An 18,216-nucleotide genomic window follows, 5' to 3' on the forward strand; every position below is an offset into this window, starting at 1 on the left:
TGTACCTTTCGGACTCTGCTCTGGATTACTGACCTCTGCCTGCCCTTGACCTGTCGTTTGCCTGCCCCCTGTTTTTGTAAAAAAACGTTTTGCTATTTCGAACTGTCTGCATCTGGGTCTTATCCTGAGCCTTGATACTAAATAATATATGTGTGAAATTTGTTTTGATTTAGAATGGACCATTATCATGCACCTGTATCGAAACAGGGGCAGCGGGAAAAAATACATGTCATCTATGCACTTAAATAGCGAATGGAGGATGCTTTTCCATGTGGTTTATTTTCATGCCAGCCAGGTAGGCTATACTCCTGCTGTAAATATAAGCAATGTGCTTAATTGTAGGAAAGTTGAGAAATAAATATAGTAGGCCTAGCCTATAGAAAGCTGATCCTCCTCTTTTTAATAGAGGCCATCACTCTGTTTTCTCACGCTATTGCATAGCCTATTGAAATGTTGCGCAAAATGAGTTCATGGGCTCTCATGAAGCGTCTGTTTAGATTTTCGAATACATTTGCATTGATGTCAGAGTGATTAGAGGAACAATAGAGTGCTGAGTACCAGGCAGTTAGCAAGTTTGGTAAGCTACTAATGACCATCAGTAGCATCAGAGCTTGGAGAAGCCTAATTACCGTGACTAAATGGTCACGTGGAATTTGACTGCCTTTATGACTCGTGACTGCCGGTGTGGCGGTAATACGGTCACCGCAACAGACCTACTTGTAACTATGCCTTTTATGTGAATCCATTCATTGTACAATGTTAATTAACTATCCGCCTTTGATATAGACCATTCTCAGACCAATTCTTGTTAGTCTATGTAAACTCATTGCCTAATGCTTGTGTGTATATTTAATTATCTTTATGAGTCCGATAAACATTTTAATAGGCTAATTGCTTAGTCTTATTACGAGTCACATGTGAGGTATTTATAATATCATACAGTGCATTCGAAAAGTATTCAGACCCCTTCCCCTTTTCCACATTTTGATTGGCGTCCACCTGTGGTAAATTCAATTGATTGGACATGATTTGGAAAGGCACACACCTGTCTATATAAGGTCCCACAGTTGACAGTGCATGTCAGAGCAAAACCAACCCATGAGGTCGAAGGACTTGTCCGTAGAGCTCCGAGACAGGATTCTGGGGAAGGGTACCAAAAAATTTCTGCAGCATTGAAGGTCCCCAAGAACACAGTGGCCTCCATCATTCTTAAATGGAAGAAGTTTGGAACCAACAAGACTCTTCCTAGAGCTGGCCGCCTGGCCAAAATGAGCAATCGGGGGAGAAGTGCCTTGGTCAGGGAGGTAACCAAGAACCCAATGGTCACTCTGACAGAGCTCCAGAATTCCTCTGTGGAGATGGGAGAACCTTCCAGAAGGACAACCATCTCTGACCCAAAACTTTTGAACGGTAGTGTATGTTTTTCTTAAGTCTACAGTATGTCACTTTTGAACACACTTTTCATTTTGGCTTTTGTAGAGTTAAATGAATAGAAGCAAAGGCCCTGCCAATTCAGATTTGGCTGGAGGCAACAGATTCTGCACTCCAAAGTCACTTTCCCCTTTGATCTCCGTAAATAATTGACTTTTCCAGCGAGTTCATTACACCATGATCATTTCTATTATGATCGATTAAACCAAGCCCCCCTCCTCGTTGTCATAACTGGCCCAATGAGTGCTGCACTGGATTGGTAACGATAGATTTGGGCAGCCCCCTATCCTCCTCCTCCCTCCCTCCTTCCTTCCATCCCTCACTCTCTCCTTATTCAACTTCCCTGTCCCCCGCTCCATTCAGAGTGGCTCTATTCAGCCCAGGAAAAAAGCCTGTATAGCAGCAGCTGGCTGTTCTTTGCTTCAGGTAAAGAGGGGCTGGCAGCTCTCTGCATGAGCGAGCCACAGTCCTCCAGTCCCATTGAACAGTGCCAGAGCCTTCCTATTCACCAGTCCCACTTTGTCAGAGTAAGGGAATGAGTAGAATGGAGGGATAACCGTTCCTCCTAAAGCCTTCCTAATGAGTCTCCCTTCTGCATAGTGTTCATAGGAATTTTGTTTTGGTTTATTCACAGTGATTAATTTCACTGATAGCATGTTATTGGGTCCTTCTTTAGCATAAAATACCATATTGCTTTATGTTCATTTAAATTTAGACAAACATAGAAATAATGGCTATGGAATATTCAGTTTGAGAATCTGAGATTGTCAAAGCCTACCCTTCAATTACTAGTTGGAACATTATGATTGATGGTGAAACATAGCATTCATAAACTCAGTAGTATGTAAACATTTTCCAGCAAATTACTGTAATTGGTTCAGTAAAGAGGAGTGAGAATCTCAATTTGTATGTGCAAGATCTCCATCCTATCAGATTGGGGTGGAACACACAAACAGCACAGGCAAGGCAGACCACCCTACTGCTAGAGCTAACACACGCACTAATTGCAATTTCTTCACAGTTAATGATACACTTAAAATAATGTAATGATATCAGATTTATTGCTTGTAAACATATATGACACACACAGAGGGAGATGCCATATGTTCCTTTGTGGAGGTAAATGGAGATCATGTTACTTCAAATAAATAGGATTTTCCACCTCTGGCCTGTACTTTCATTGAGCACGTTTGAAGGCATAATTGAATGTAAAACCAGGGGTCATTCTGATTTAGCTGGCTTATTAAACTACTCAGTGGATTTGTAAATGCTCTACCCATATCCAGTCAATGGTGACACACAATTAGAATATACACTGAGTGTATAAGACATTCAGAACACCTGCTCTTTCCATTACATAGACTGACCAGGTGAATCCAGGTGAAAGCTATGATCCCTTATTGATTTCACTTGTTAAATCCACTTCAATCACTGTAGATGAAGGGGACGAGACAGGTTAAACAAGGATTTTTAAGCTTTGAGACAATTGAGACATGGATTGTGTATGTATGCCATTCAGAGGTTTAATGGGCAAGACAAAATATTTAAGTGCCTTTGAGCGGGGGGTATGGTAGTAGGTGCCAGCTGCACCGGTTGGAGTGTGTCAAGAACTGCGACGCTGCTGGGTTTTTCACAGTCAACAGTTTCCCTTGTGTATCAAGAATGGTCCACCACCCAAAGGACATCCAGCCAACTTGACACAACTGTGGGATGCATTGGAGTCAACATGGGCCAGCATCCCTGTGGAGCGCTTGACACATTGTAGAGTCCAGGCCCAGACGAAATTAGGCTGTTTTGAGGGCAAAAGGGGGTGCAACTCAATATTTTGAAGGTGTTCTTAATGTTTTGTACGCTCAGTGTATACTTATTCTTAGGTGTTTATTGTATAAATGTATTACTTTCTCTACTTATAGAAGGCTAGTGCAGAGGTACCTGCAATCTATCGAACCTAGCTTTAACATAAAACACCTCTAGATGTTGAGGTAAAAATATATTGCCCTAGTGAACAACATGTTTTCCACAAAATAAAGGCTAAACCCTTTCTTGGGCACAATGAAGTGGAAAAGGAGAGGGATAGTCTTGGCACTAACGCATTCACACTAAAAACACAGAACAAAGAATGCTGCCAGACAAAAGCTCCTTCACCAGTGCGGCCACGCTACACAGAAGTCACCTTTCAAAGCTCCAACACATTGCATTCCTTTCCTGGGGCAGAACGAAAACTTTCCCAGGCCATTGCTTCTTTTATGAAATATTCTATAGTCAAGGCGTATTAAAACAATCACAGCCAAATAAACAAAAAAGTCACCGTTTTCATCCCAACTGAATGCTTGACTCAATCAGCGCACTGTGTTCAACTTTGTCTTAGAGGCTGAGGACATGAGGGATGTAAGACATAGGTAAACAGGTAAACACATGGAAACAAACTGTAGACATGGCCCTGTTTTCAACAATGCATGCCTTCACTGTAGTTGACATTGACTGAGGTACATGCGCAATAGACTGCATTGGAGTGTATGCCACGCCTACCTTTCAGCGGAGCATTTCAGGGAGGAGGAGGCATCTCTCATCACCCTGCGTTGGGCCGCTGAGCGGCAAACCCTGGCCAATGACAGCAACTTGGCAGAGCTGGGCGAGATTCATTCACTTCATTAAACAAACAATGATGAGAAATGTAAATGTTAGTACACACTTTCAATAATATATATATTTTTTTTTTTATCCAGGCCATCTTGTTTAGACTCCTGGTGGGGGAGGGGTTGGTTCTGTGGAACTCAACAGGCACATTGCACCACACTAAAGCCTTCTTTATTCAGTACACTTTGTTTTCACCCTCCTCTAGCAACAGGTGTTTAGTTCATGACCTTTGTGGAATAATTGTTCCTGGTTTTCTACAAACAGGTTTTCATGGCCCACAAATCTCAATCTTTCTCAGAAATGGTGACAGTGCAGAGTTCTCAATACACTGACCCAAATTGGACAAGTTTAGAGTGTATACAAGAGATTAAAAGGGATAAGTGAAAGATATAATAGTCCCCTTAGCAGAGCTCAGAAGAGTGTGCAAGTGGAACTTGGACTTGGTCCACCTACATCAGTGTACCTTTGCTTTACCCTGTTGTCTCTCAGATCACGCATCACACCACTTAGCAAATAGCCTTGTATCTCAGGAGATGTCCAACTGTCTCTGCTTCCCATTAGCAAGGCATTTCCACGCTCGCGCACACCCGTTAGCCATCCAGTGAGAGTATGATGGGTTGGTCTTGTTTCACGCCTCTCCGTTTTATTGTTGATGAATGGCTCAAGCAGATGGCTCGTTATCTTTGAAGATTCCAGTAAGACAAGCATGATAAATTGTTCTGGGCCTCACAATCCCCTCTTCCAGCCTCCATCCCTTAAAAAACTCCAGAATAATCAGACAATGTGAAAAATATGTATTTAACACACCAACACAATTCACCTCAGCACCATCCCCTTCATACCAAGCCCAAATGTCTTTATGCATTGCACCTTCCTTTTAACTGCCTGCACTTCCCGCTTTGATCCTGTTCCAGCTGTACAAATGCATGGTAGGTGTTAAAAACATCCATGCACAGAGAGAGGGGGAGCTTCACTCATCTGTTGCGCTCATTACCATGCACAGAGTCAGACACGGATGGGAGCCACAGGGTAATCAGAGGTCCAGTTGTGGTAGCCATAGCTGTTAATGCCTTCCTCACACTGTGGATCCTCTCTCCTTCAGACCGTGCAGCCACACTCATAAATCAACCCGTCCATGCAGGAGAAAACACCCTTCAAAGCTGTTGAAATATGTCTAACGTCTGCATGTGTCTTCAGTGCCAGCCAGGAATCAGGCTACATACACATAATGCACACATGTGGTGCAGGATGGTGCCATTGAATTGTGATGTGATGGAGTGACTTTCACATTCCTTTCTTCACAGCAATTGTCATACTTGAGTAAAAGTAAAGATACCTTAATAGACTCAAGTAAAAGTGAAAGTCACCCAGTAAAATACTACTTGAGTAAAAGTCTAAAAGTATTTACTTTGTAATATACTTCAGTATCAAGAGTAAATGTAATCGTTAAAATATACTTAAGTATCAAAAGTAAAAGTATAAATCATTTCAAATTCCTTACATTAAGCAAACCAGGCGGCACAATTTTCTTGTTTAAAAAATGTACAGGTAGCCAGGGGCACTCTCCAACACTCTCTTACAAACGAAGCATTCGTGTTTAGTGAATCCGCCAGACCAGAGGCAGTAGGATGTTCTCTTGATAAGTGTGTGAATTTGACCAGTAAAAAGTACACTATTTTCTTTAGGAATGTAGTGAAGTAAAAGTAAAAGTTGTCAAACACATAAATAGTAAAGTAAAGTACAGATACCCAAAAAAACGACTTAAGTAGTACTTTAAAGTATTTTTACTTAAGTACTTTACACCACTGCCCTTATCCAGAGAAGCTTCAAGTATGGACATTCAACAAAGGGCAAAACTAAATGAGGCTCAGTAGTGTGTGTGGCCTCCACGTGCCTGTATGACCTCCCTACAACGCCTGGGCATGCTCCTGATGAGGTGGCGGATGGTCTCCTGAGGGATCTCCTCCCAGACCTGGACTAAAGCATCCGCCAACTCCTGGATAGTCTGTGGTGCAACGTGGCGTTGGTGGATGGAGCGAGACATGATGTCCCAGATGTGCTCAATTGGATTCAGGTCTGGGGAACGGGCGGGCCAGTCCATAGCATCAATGCCTTCCTTTTGCAGGAACTGCTGACACACTCCAGCCACATGAGGTCTAGCATTGTCTTGCATTAGGAGGAACCCAGGGCCAACCGCACCAGCATATGGTCTCACAAGGGGTCTGAGGATCTCATCTCGGTACCTAATGGCAGTCAGGCTACCTCTGGCGAGCACATGGAGGGCTGTGTGGCCCCCCAAAGAAATGCCACCCCACACCATGACTGACCCACCGCCAAACCGGTCATGCTGGAGGATGTTGCAGGCAGCAGAACGTTCTCCACAGCGTCTCCAGACTCTGTCACGTCTGTCACGTGCTCAGTGTGAACCTGCTTTCATCTGTGAAGAGCACAGGGCGCCAGTGGCGAATTTGCCAATCTTGGTGTTCTCTGGCAAATGCCAAACGTCCTGCACGGCGTTGGGCTGTAAGTACAACCCCCACCTGTGGACGTCGGGCCCTCATACCACCCTCATGGAGTCTGTTTCTGACCGTTTGAGCAGAAACATGCACATTTGTGGCCTGCTGGAGGTCATTTTGCAGGGCTCTGGCAGTGCTCCTCCTGCTCCTCCTTGCACAAAGGCGGAGGTAGCGGTCCTGCTGCTGGGTTGTTGCCCTCCTACGGCCTCCTCCACGTCTCCTGATGTACTGGCCTGTCTCCTGGTAGCGCCTCCATGCTCTGGACACTACGCTGACAGACACAGCAAACCTTCTTGCCACAGCTCGCATTGATGTGCCATCCTGGGTGAGCTGCACTACCTGAGCCACTTGTGTGGGTTGTAGACTCCGTCTCATGCTACCACTAGAGTGAAAGCACCGCCAGCATTCAAAAGTGACCAAAACATCAGCCAGGAAGCATAGGAACTGAGAAGTGGTCTGTGGTCACCACCTGCAGAACCACTTCTTTTTTGGGGGTGTCTTGCTAATTGCCTATAATTTCCACCTGTTGTCTATTCCATTTGCACAACAGCATGTGAAATGTATTGTCAATCAGTGTTGCTTCCTAAGTGGACAGTTTGATTTCACAGAAGTGTGATTGACTTGTAGTTACATTGTGTTGTTTAAGTGTTCCCTTTATTTTTTTGAGCAGTGTATATCAATTTAAATCAGAAAATAAACAGAATTGGCTTTGACAAAATTATCGACACCCTAGACTTAATATTTGGTAGCACAGCCTTTGGTCAAAATAACTGCAATCAAGCGCTTCCTATAGCCATCAATGAGCTTCCCGCACCTCTGTACTGGCAGTTTGGCCCACTCCTCTTGTGAAAACTGCCCCCGTTCTCCCAGATTTGAAGGGTGCCTTCTCCCTACTGCTGCTTTCAGATCTCTCCACAAGTTTTTAATGGGATTTAGATCTGGACTAATTGCTGGCCACTTCAGAACAGTCCAGTGTTTTTTCTTGAACCATTCCTGGGTGCTTTTTGAAGTGTGTTTGTGGTCATTGTCATGCTGAAAGACCCATCACCTTCGACGGAGACCCAGCTTTCTGACACTGGGTCTGACATTGCGCTCCAAAATGCCTTGGTATTCTCCTGATTTCATGATGCGATGCACATGTTTAAGGCACCCAGTGCCAGAGACAGTAAAGCAACCCCAAAACATCACTGAACCTTCTCCATGTTTGACTGTAGGGAAGGTATTCTATTCTTGATGGTATACTTTACATTCTCCCAGAAGGATTTTGCCATGTTAGGTTTGTTTTGGCAAATTGCAGTCGGGCTTTCTTATGTCTCTCTCTCAGCAGTGGGGTCCTCCTGGGTCTCGTACCAAATAACCCCATTTCATTGAGTTGGCGACGGACGGTGCAAGTTGAAAATGTCGTACCTTGTGTCTGAAGGTCAGCTGGAATCTGTGTGGCAGTTGATCGAGGTGCTTTCTCCACCTTTCAAACAATCCTTCGCTGCAATCTTCTATCAAGTTTCTCTTACGGCCACGTCCAGGGAGGTTGGCTACAGTGGCATGGGCCTTAAACTTCTTGATAACATTACATATGGTGGAAACAGGAACATCAAGGTCTCTGGAGATGGACTTGTAGCCTTGAGATTGTCCATGCTTGGCTACAATCTTGTGTCTGACCTCCTCAGATAATTCTCTGGTTTTATTTATTTTCTCCATGCACATTGTGGTACACACAGTGACACAAAACAGCAGAATGAGTCCTTCTCGCTATTCAAACTGGTTGAATTAGTGATTTTTATATTGCAGGCACCTCAATTCCAAAGTAAAGGAGAATCACATGCTTGAAATCTAATTATTTCTAACTACTTCTAGAAGGTGCCAATAATATTGTCCGGGCCATTTTAGGACTTCTTTGTGGAATAAGCAAACATTTAGTAAATTATTCAGATTTGTATGTTTTGTTCAACTGCAATACATGTGTGGATACCAAAATATTTTTACATTTCAACAGTTTTCTGGAAGAAATGGTGCATTATGGATGTCCATTAAGGCAGCCCCCCGTTCCTCTCTGATTCAGAGGGGTTGGGTTAAATGTGGAAGACACATTTCCGTTGAATGCATTCAGTTGTAAAACTGACTAGGTATCTGCCCTTTCCCTTTCCCTTATAAAAAAAGTGCAAGGGTCCCAATATTTTTGGCCACGACTGTATCTATTGAGTGTTACATTCTTTGTAATATAATTAACATTTCATTTTGATGACATGTAGACCTTATTTGGACAAAGGTATCGTTTAATTATGTGAATTAATTAACCTTATGCTTGTTATCAACTTGATTAATTTGAAGGTTTCTTTTGACAGATCCTCATGCACATTCACAGCTGGTAGAGCAGCATTTGACTCCACAAGTCACACAAAAGTAATTTGCGCACCAAATCATTGAAAGAAGCCATAGCACCAGATAAATCATATTAGAAGACATGTCAACAGGATTCTCAAAATAGACCACCAAAATACCTGATCCAAATGTCATATCTGTTAAAAGAACATGAAAATGCAGAGCCACATATTTCAGATGGCTATGATTGTATCCCCTCAACCACCAATAGTTGCAGTCAAGGAAACATCAGGTGTCTTATCATGCATAAATGTGATCGTACCTCTGCAGCCCTAACTCTAAAATTGTTGCATTATCAACTGAGTTGCAGTTGATTATGCTTTATTAAACAGCCTGACTGTCCATAAGGGACTGTCCGAATAAAGTGGGGCTTAACATTCAGCAACAAACCTTTTATTCAACAGTATCACTTTTTTAAATGTAATTTATTCATGTCTCACCCCACCTGTGGGCTACTGTCTATGCTTAGGCCAACACTTCTGATGCAATGCGAAACCTATAACTATTATTGCAAAAGGAAGGAGGAACTCACAGAACCGCCTGCGGTGCTGCAGGTGTGAATATCCATGTCCCCAGTGTAGTGATTAATTGCATGAAAATTCAGGTCTTATCCTAACACGAAGCAATTACAATAGCTCATACAGAGTCAATCAATAGGACCTGTCATAGCCACACAAAAATGTGAAGGGAAAAAACTGTTCACAGGGCCAAAAGGCTGACAACTCCACCAATTTATTGGTGGACATGACTTCACCATTTGGGAAAAATTATGTGCTATCATGAGACCCATTATAGGGCACCCCTAATTCGCGTAAAGATCATTCTGAATACACAGTCACAACTCAACTAAGATACTTTTTCGTGTTTAAATTAGGAAAAGATCAACATCTTCGCAACTAATGGTTTAAAAATGTTGTTTGTAAACTAAATGGTAGCACTACTTATACCTGTATAATAACAATGCAATTACTATAGGTCAGTCCCTATGCCACTTGTTAGTGACAAACAAAGCTCAACTCCATTAGCCTACTATGTAAGTTTGCATACTGAATACAACAACCTAGATTACTTGGGTATGAGGATGTCAGATTTATTTTAACTTTTTTAGGATTGAAAAATACATTATTCATAGTATCCGAATGATATATTTACAGAATTTTCACTCTGGGAAAGGGGATACCTAGTCAGTTGCACAACTGAACGCATTCAACCTAAATGTGTCTCTGCATTTAACCCAACCCCTCTGAATCAGAGAGGAACGATGTCCACAGCACCTGGGGAGCAGTTGTTGTTGAGGGTTTGCTCAAGGGTAGGCCGATTTTTCCACTTTGCAGGCTCTGGGATTCGAAACAGTGACCTTCCGGTTACTGGCCCAACACTCAACACCGCTAGGCTACCTGCTATCTATTATGGAAGGCTATCATTATCCGATTATAGAGCTTTAACCTGGTCATTGTCCCTTTAAAACGCAGTGAGAGTGAAAGGAGGTGGTGCGGTTTCACACCCGGGGTGGGAAACATGGGTGGGGTCAACGACTGGTTGACTGGCAGTCGGATTTTGCGACGCCTGTAGAATCCACAACAACCAGTGAGATTAGGAGTTTACTCGTTCTTCAAATTTGAGCCAATTGCAAGGGGAAATGGGAGGTTCCCAAGTGCTGTTGGGCATCCAACGTGGGACTATGGAACGAAGACTGAAAAAAAATGTGTACAAAAAAACTCATGGTGGATAGGGTCTGAAGTTGGGACTGAACCAGGCTCGGAACGCTGAGGTTTTCTGACCGCATCTGATAAGCATTTACTAGGACCTTCACTACAGTAACCCGTCGAGTGTGCGGCGAAGTTGGGATCAATCCGCACAAAGTGTTTTATTTTTGGGGTGTTTTGCAGCGCCATAAACGAGAAGTCAACGATAACTCGTTTTCGGCACCGAACTCACCTCTTTCGAGTGCTTCATTTGCGTAGCAGTGTAACGCCTTCAAAGTTTTAGCTAACATTCCAAGCGTGCGATGAAGAGAAGATAAGTTTTAAAGTTTGTTTTGAGTGCCACTGCCGAGGCAATCCGCATAGTCTAGTATTTGGAAAATGTGTACATTTGGTCTAGGAAAATGAGTGTCACATGTATATTTGACATGATGAAAGTAATCTTAAAAATTAAGAGCCCCTGTTGATGTTTGTCATATTTTTTCTCTGGCATTCTTTTTAGGCTATCTCGATGTTTCCCCAAAACGAATCGCTTTGCCAAGAAATTATACTCGTTTTCAACCTTTTATGGACAAGTTCAACTTTCTTGTTGGTTATTTAATTCTGGCTGCTTGACAAGTTTATTGTAGCCGTCTTGCTTCGTAAACCGTGATACACCTTTGATTTCAGCCCACATTGGACAAAAGTTGGACTGGGAACTTGCGTTTAAATGACTCGGTTATTTGGAAGAGTAGACCAGTTGTACACACCACAAGTGTTTGTTTTTCTTCATTTTACCACAACGCAATTGATGTGATATAATAGTCCGCACTATCTCTAAAACTACCAGATTTCCAATTTGTGGAGACGACGAGAGATCAGTGGCCAGCGCGCGATTAAACTTGATACAAAATGGCGGCGTCCCTGGGACGAATTGGATCGGTTTCTCACTATGGTTTTTATTTAGTTTTGTCGCTGGAACTGTTAATCAATTACGGCTTGAGTTCAGATTTACCATGTGCTCAGAACTGTACCTGCACTGGAGATTCTGTGGACTGTAGTCATTTGGATTTGACAGATACACCGCTGGACCTGCCAATTCAGACAGTTTCCCTGTAAGTACCCTCAAGCCGCCTTATTAATTGACCACCCCAAATGAGGATGAGATTCAAACCATATCAGGATAAGAGACAATGTTTCCGAAGTAGCCCACACCACCTCGTTTAGCCTTTGTTGCAAGGTCATAAGCGAATGTATCAATTTGCTTTTATGGAGTTGTAACTTTCTTGATTGCATGGTTGTCTTATTATTTTGTAGCTTATGCCTCACATTTAAAGCATTGCAGAACACCATAACCTAATAGGTTATTCATGCATGGACAACAGGGGCGGACTGGGACCACACCTGCCCAATTTCTTCCTCGAGGCCCCTACACTGGCCCATTATTTTCCTTGGGGCCCCCATTTTGTGATGGATAATTCTAAATTTGCGCCAAAAAAGCCCAAGGTAGACAGCTGGTGTAAAAATGGACTAGCCCATCTGGCAATTGGCCGACATGCCAGACGTCCAGTCCATCCCGAGGAACAGCAATGGATAATGTCAAAACAGTAATTACTGTTTGACAGTTCTCACACTATGGTATAGGGTTACAGCCTACTAAATGTCTCTATATATTTGTCATTTGCAATGAATCTGAAACTGCTTAACAAGTTGCTTTAAGTTGTTAAACCCCTTTCAATAATAGGCTTACTATTGACCTATTACTTCCAACCTGTGTACACAACTTCAAAGGTGACCAAAAATATATACATTTGGGAGGAAATAGCCTAAATCACCTTAATAACCTAAACTATAACTAGGCGTACATGATGTCAATTAGAAAGATACGATTAAAGATGGGAACAAATTCAGATGGGAACTTTTTCAAAGACCAAAACAGTCAATCAAAACTATCTACTTAGGTATATTTCCCCAAGAAATTGACTAAATCTAATTGGATTTAAACTCTGCATTGTGTCTAAACATCACTTAATTCAATTAGATGTATGACACATATTAGTCCTTAATCCCCTATTTGGTTCTGTGGCCGTGGCCCACAAATTGGATTTCTAGTAAATTAAGCATGGATTCTCAAGACAACGTTAGCCACAATGGGGACACTGTCTGCAGGTTCGTTTAGGAAGTGCGCCAATTTAGATTTTTATTTAAATTGAGAACATTTCAGTCCTCATCCCATTGAATGGCACGGTTTGTTTTATAGACAACACAGCTTTTTTTTCTCAATCATCATTTTGGCTCAACCAGCAGTGCGACCACTGTTTCAATGGCCGTTGTTTTATTTAACCTTTATTTAACCAGGTTAGTCTCTAGAGATAAAAATCTATTTTTCAAGAGAGACTTGGACAAATGTCAAACATCAAGGACAATTCAACTGTTTAATTAACAGGAATAATTTACCTAAATCACCAAATGGTCAATTTTAGATCGAGAGAGAGGGGAAGGGGGGACTCTTTGTACAACAGGCTTTTTTTTTTGGCTGGGGGGTTAAAGATCGAAGGCCTCTGGACCCCTGGGAAGTGGCGAATGCAACTTTTAAAAAGTCATTTAAAACTTTAATAATGATACCTGTGTCCAGGGTGCCTTATTGACCTTAAACACCCCTTTGCCATGTGCAAGTGCTGTTTATGGCATAACGTAATACTCATATGTAGGTAATGGTATACAGTACTTAAACAAAAACACAACTACAACACACAGTTAGGCAGCGGGGACACGTTTCTCATCTGAAATGTCTAAATGCGAACATTGTGGTTTGATATCTGGGGCCTGTTTACTGCTCACATTGTGTAGGGAGAGGGGTGGAGATCACTGTGGACGGCTCACTTGTCAGCTGGAGCTACCTCCTATAATTTCTGATCAAACGAATATATGCCCCATTGTTAGGTTTGGTCTGGAGGAAGGTCCGCAGAGACTCATTGAATGCATCACATAAGGATGAAGAGGATTAAACGTTAACATTTGATTAACAAATACCATAATCTTAATCCTTTTACGATGGAGTGAGCTATAAGACATTATAATGATCGTGTAAAAAAAGTTAAGCCTATGTTTTTTGGTTTGTTAATTTGAGACAGTAGACTGTGTGTGTGTGTATATATATATATATATATATATATATATATATATATATATATATATATATATATATATATATATATATATATATATATGATGATATGATTTTTAAAATAAAACCTTACTAGGATTCATTGAGATCCTAGTTCTGGACCTCTATGTGTCCTGTCCAGTCAGGCCATGCTGGGTTTCACACCAAATGTGTTTGTCTCTGAACCTCCTGGACCCTGCGCCAAGTGGATTAGTGGGGGCAATAAAGTGACCCTGTTATGTTTAGCCCTTACTTGTGTGGAAGCTAGCGGCGGTAGCGGTCGGTCGTTCAGTCAATGTGGTGGCTGAGCGGACATTACTGTTGGTTGTCTATAAAAACAGGCTTGTCCACTCTCACCGTGAGCTGCTGTAGCTCTGAACTGGCTCTTCATTAGAAGAACGCTAACATCCCCTCAGTGTTGGTTTCTTCTAACATCCCCTCAGTGTTGGTTAGGACACGATGGACAAGTGTCAGCTTGTCATGATGGCTTGAGTTTTCAAAATTGGTGAGCCCCCAGATAGCAGTATTTTAAATAAATCTAAGGCTGTTATTAAAAATATCTTTAAATGTATAAAATAACTAAGATAATTACGTTTCTCTCACATTCTCCATGTATGTGCTAATGGAAAAAGATGATGACCTCGAGTTGCTGTTGTGGTGATCTTTATATGTGCCTATATATTGTGAGTATAGTGCTGACAACTCCTACAGTAGCTTGGTTTTGTAAGGGGGAGACATGGCAGAGACTGGGTGCTTGTCTGTAGTATATCCATCAGTAAGAGGGAGTTTTCTGAGGAAACTCTGGACACGGCCTGTGCGAAAAATCAAGCATTAATGCCTTCCAGTTGTCAAAATAGTTTCCATGTTCTGCCCTGTTTTTACAGCTCCCCTGTGACACTCAGCCTTGATGGGGATAGTAGGAAACAAGCGGGTGTTGGCATATTCAGCTAGAGCAGGAATGGGCAATTGGCGGCCCCCCTTTTGTAGGCCCGCGGATCGATTTACAAAAATGGAGGAAAAAAAATAACTCAGTCGGGGTCTCCACTTTCTTGAGAGTTAGAATAGTAGAATACACAAGGTGCATTTTATACATTTGGTTGTGCATCAGCAATTTTTCTCGTTCTCACTGACAGTCACTCAATTAGCCCATGCCAGCTAACAGTTTTGTTAGATTGGTAAATTAGTCTAGCCAGCTATCTAAACTTGTAGTAATCATGGTCAAATTACCGACCGAGGGGGGCCCCATTGATTTTGTTAGTCCCCTTCACTCAGATGTCATATTAAAACTACAAACATTTCTCTCCACCCCAAGGCAAAATTGCAGAAAACTTCCTTTAAAACGTCAACATTTTCTCTACGCCTTATGAAAATGTTTGTGTCGAATTGCAGGAAATTAACTCTAAAATGTTTATTTTTTTTCTCCGCTGTCAAGAGGGGGGCCGCTATAATGTTTTGCTCGCAAGGTTGGGGGCCAACAAAATGTAACTTTGGGCCCCTAAAAGGCTAGTGCTAGCTCTGACTGCATGTTTGGGTATGGATGTGGGTATGCAGATCTGGGAGACACTGCGGCCCCTTATGATGACTTCAGATATTTTGAGGAGATTGAGCTAATGGAGAGATGAAGAATTTAGAGAATTAGATGGGGAAATTGGAGAGTGTGACCAGTCAGGATATTTAGGGAGAATGTTAAATGGCTAATATACACTACATGACCAAAAGTATGTAGACACCTGCTCGTCGAACATCTCGTTCCATAATCATGAGCATTAATATAGAGTTGGTCCCCCGTTTGCTGCTATACCAGCCTCCACTCTTCTGGGAAGGCTTTCCACTAGATGTTGGAACATTGCTGCAGGGACTTGCTTCCATTCAGCCACGAGCATTAGTGAGGACGGGCACTGATGTTTGGCGATTAGGCCTGGCTTGCAGTAAGCTTTCCAATTCATCCCAAAGGTGTTTGATGGGGTTGAGGTCAGGGCTCTGTGCAGGCCAGTCAAGTTCTTCCACACCGATCTCGACAAACCATTTCTGTATGGACCTTTCTTTGTGCACAGGGGTATTGTCATGCTGAAACAGGAAAGGGCCTTCCCCAAACTGTTGCCAAAAAGTTGGAAGCACTGAATCGTCTAGAATGTCATTGTATGCTGTAGCGTTAAGATTTCCCGTCACTGGAACTAAGGGGCTTAGCCCGAACCATGAAAAACAGCCCCAGACCATTATTCCTCATCCACCAAACTTTACAGTTGGCAATATGCATTGGGGCAGGTAGCATTCTCCTGGCAACTGCCAAACCCAGATTCGTCCGTTGGACTGCCAGATGGTGAAGCGTACTTCATCACTCCAGAGAGCGCGATTCCACTGCTCCAGATTCCAATGGCGGCGAGCTTTACAACACTCCAGCCGATGCTTGGCATTGCGCATGGTGATCTTAGTCTTGTGTGCGGCTGCTCGGCCATGGAAACCCATTTCATGAAGCTCCCGACGAACAGTTATTGTGCTGACGTTGCTTCCAGAGGCAGTTTAGAACTCGGTAGTGAGTGTTGCAACCGATGACAGACTATTTTTACGTGCTACGTGCTTCAGCACTCAACGGTCCTGTTCTGTGAGCTTGTGTGGCCTACCATTTCGCGGCTGAGCCGTTTCCACTTCACAATGACAGCACTTACAGTTGACCGGGGCAGCTCTAGCAGGGCAGACATTTGACTATCTGACTTGTTGGAAAGGTGGCATCCTATGACGGTGCCACGTTGAAAGTCACTGAGCTCTTCAGTAAGACCATTCTACTGCCAATGTTTGTCTATGGATATTGCATTGCTGTGTGCTCGATATTATATACCTGTCAGCAACAGGTGTGGTTGAAATAGCCAAATCCACTCATTTGAAGGGGTGCCCACATACTTTTGTATATATAGAGTAATTCAAAGCAAATTGAGATTTTCAAAGGTATTCCGTATTTTTCCTGTTGCCTTTTATTAAACGTATTGGGATATATTGGTGATTATGCATACTCATAAGGCTGTTAACAAATCACCTAGATGGGTCCCTACATTAGTACTTTTGTTGTATTCTGATTGATGAATAGCCTAATGATATCGAGTGCAGGTTATCTCTCACTCAGTCAGATAATCTCTCTTAGTGGTGGTTTATCTTGTTTGTGGTCACCGTAATGTGTGTAAAGAGTGTCTTTGCCTGCAGTGCCATCCATGTAATGGGTTTTACAAGTAAATAAAAGCATAAACATTTAATGTTGGCTTTGATCGATGTGTTTGGATATTGAGAGAAAGCAGAGACCCTGTGTCTGAAAGAAATATTTCCTGCTTCGTCTGTCATTTCCCCTGCTGTTGTCTACAGTGTCACCTAGCTATATTCACTCTAACAGGAATCCAGTCTCTGGATTGATCCCTTTACAAAAAAGCTTTTCCTGAGTGGTTTCCTATATGGGCAAGAAATGTCAAGCCCCGACAGACAACAAACCACGCACTGCCTCTTTGATTTTGACAAACGTTCTGTTACTGCATCATACACCTCCGCCTTCAACCACGTAATACAGTGGTATTGGTAAACACCCCCAGAGGTTGGTTTTGGCTTTTGCCCACAGGAAATTGGTTTCTTGACCAGCTCTGGTCTGGTGGTTCCTCTGGTCCTGGGTGCAGATCACATGGCCTGAGGGTGTGTACTGAAGGGGTGTTGGGGTGGAAATGTTTTGTCACGGTCTAGTGCGTGTCTGGTTCCATTGGGTAAAAGTTCTGTGGTCTGACCGAAACGAACCACAACCAACATGCAAATGAACACGAATAAAACGTTGAGATTGCTGTTGTCTGGTAATCAACATTGTTGCCATTGTGTGTCTATCCATGGTTACCATGTATTATCAGCCATGTGGTATGAATGAAGGAATGATTGATGGCGGATGAAACTGCCCTAATGAAATGAAATAAAAGCAAAAACCAAACCGGTTTCCTCCATTTCCTTAACCCCATATGGACATTTCCACAGTGTACACTGACCGTAGGACTGAGGCCCTTGTAGTTTCAATGGCAATTCTTACTAAGCGGTCTTGTAATCTTGTGGTATTGAGAATGATTTTGCTGAATTGGTTTATTGTCATGAATTCTTGAGACTAATGTCCCTAGGCTGAGTTTTATAAAGCCACAGGATTCTCATTATTTCCTGGGTTTAAGATTTTATCATTGCCCCCCAAAAATAATGATTTCCCCTTAGTGCTAATGTTTGATATTTATGATAGATAGATACTATTCCAAGCAAGCACTGATTGTGTATCTCATTAATTTATTGTAAATGTCAACTTTTATACTACGCTTTACAATTTAGCAAATGCTATTATCCAGAGAGACTTACAGGAGCAATTAGGGTTAAGTGCCTTGCTCAAGTGCACATTGACAGA

General features: G+C 42.4%; 1 protein-coding gene across 1 annotated transcript in view; it reads left to right on the forward strand.

Annotated features, from left to right (window-relative positions):
• The first annotated feature begins 10,487 nt into the window (after window positions 1-10,487).
• The window catches only part of LOC311134379 (leucine-rich repeats and immunoglobulin-like domains protein 1), a 47,442-nt gene continuing 39,713 nt past the window's right edge, over window positions 10,488-18,216 (forward strand). The window contains exon 1 of the mRNA XM_084168035.1: window positions 10,488-11,760. Coding sequence (XP_084024161.1) covers window positions 11,558-11,760 — 203 coding nt within the window. The 5' untranslated portion in view covers window positions 10,488-11,557. The remainder of the gene's footprint in view (window positions 11,761-18,216) is intronic.

The sequence above is a fragment of the Coregonus lavaretus genome (genome assembly GCF_964263955.1).
Source record: "Coregonus lavaretus genome assembly, chromosome: 8".
In the NCBI taxonomy this organism is placed as follows: domain Eukaryota; kingdom Metazoa; phylum Chordata; class Actinopteri; order Salmoniformes; family Salmonidae; genus Coregonus; species Coregonus lavaretus.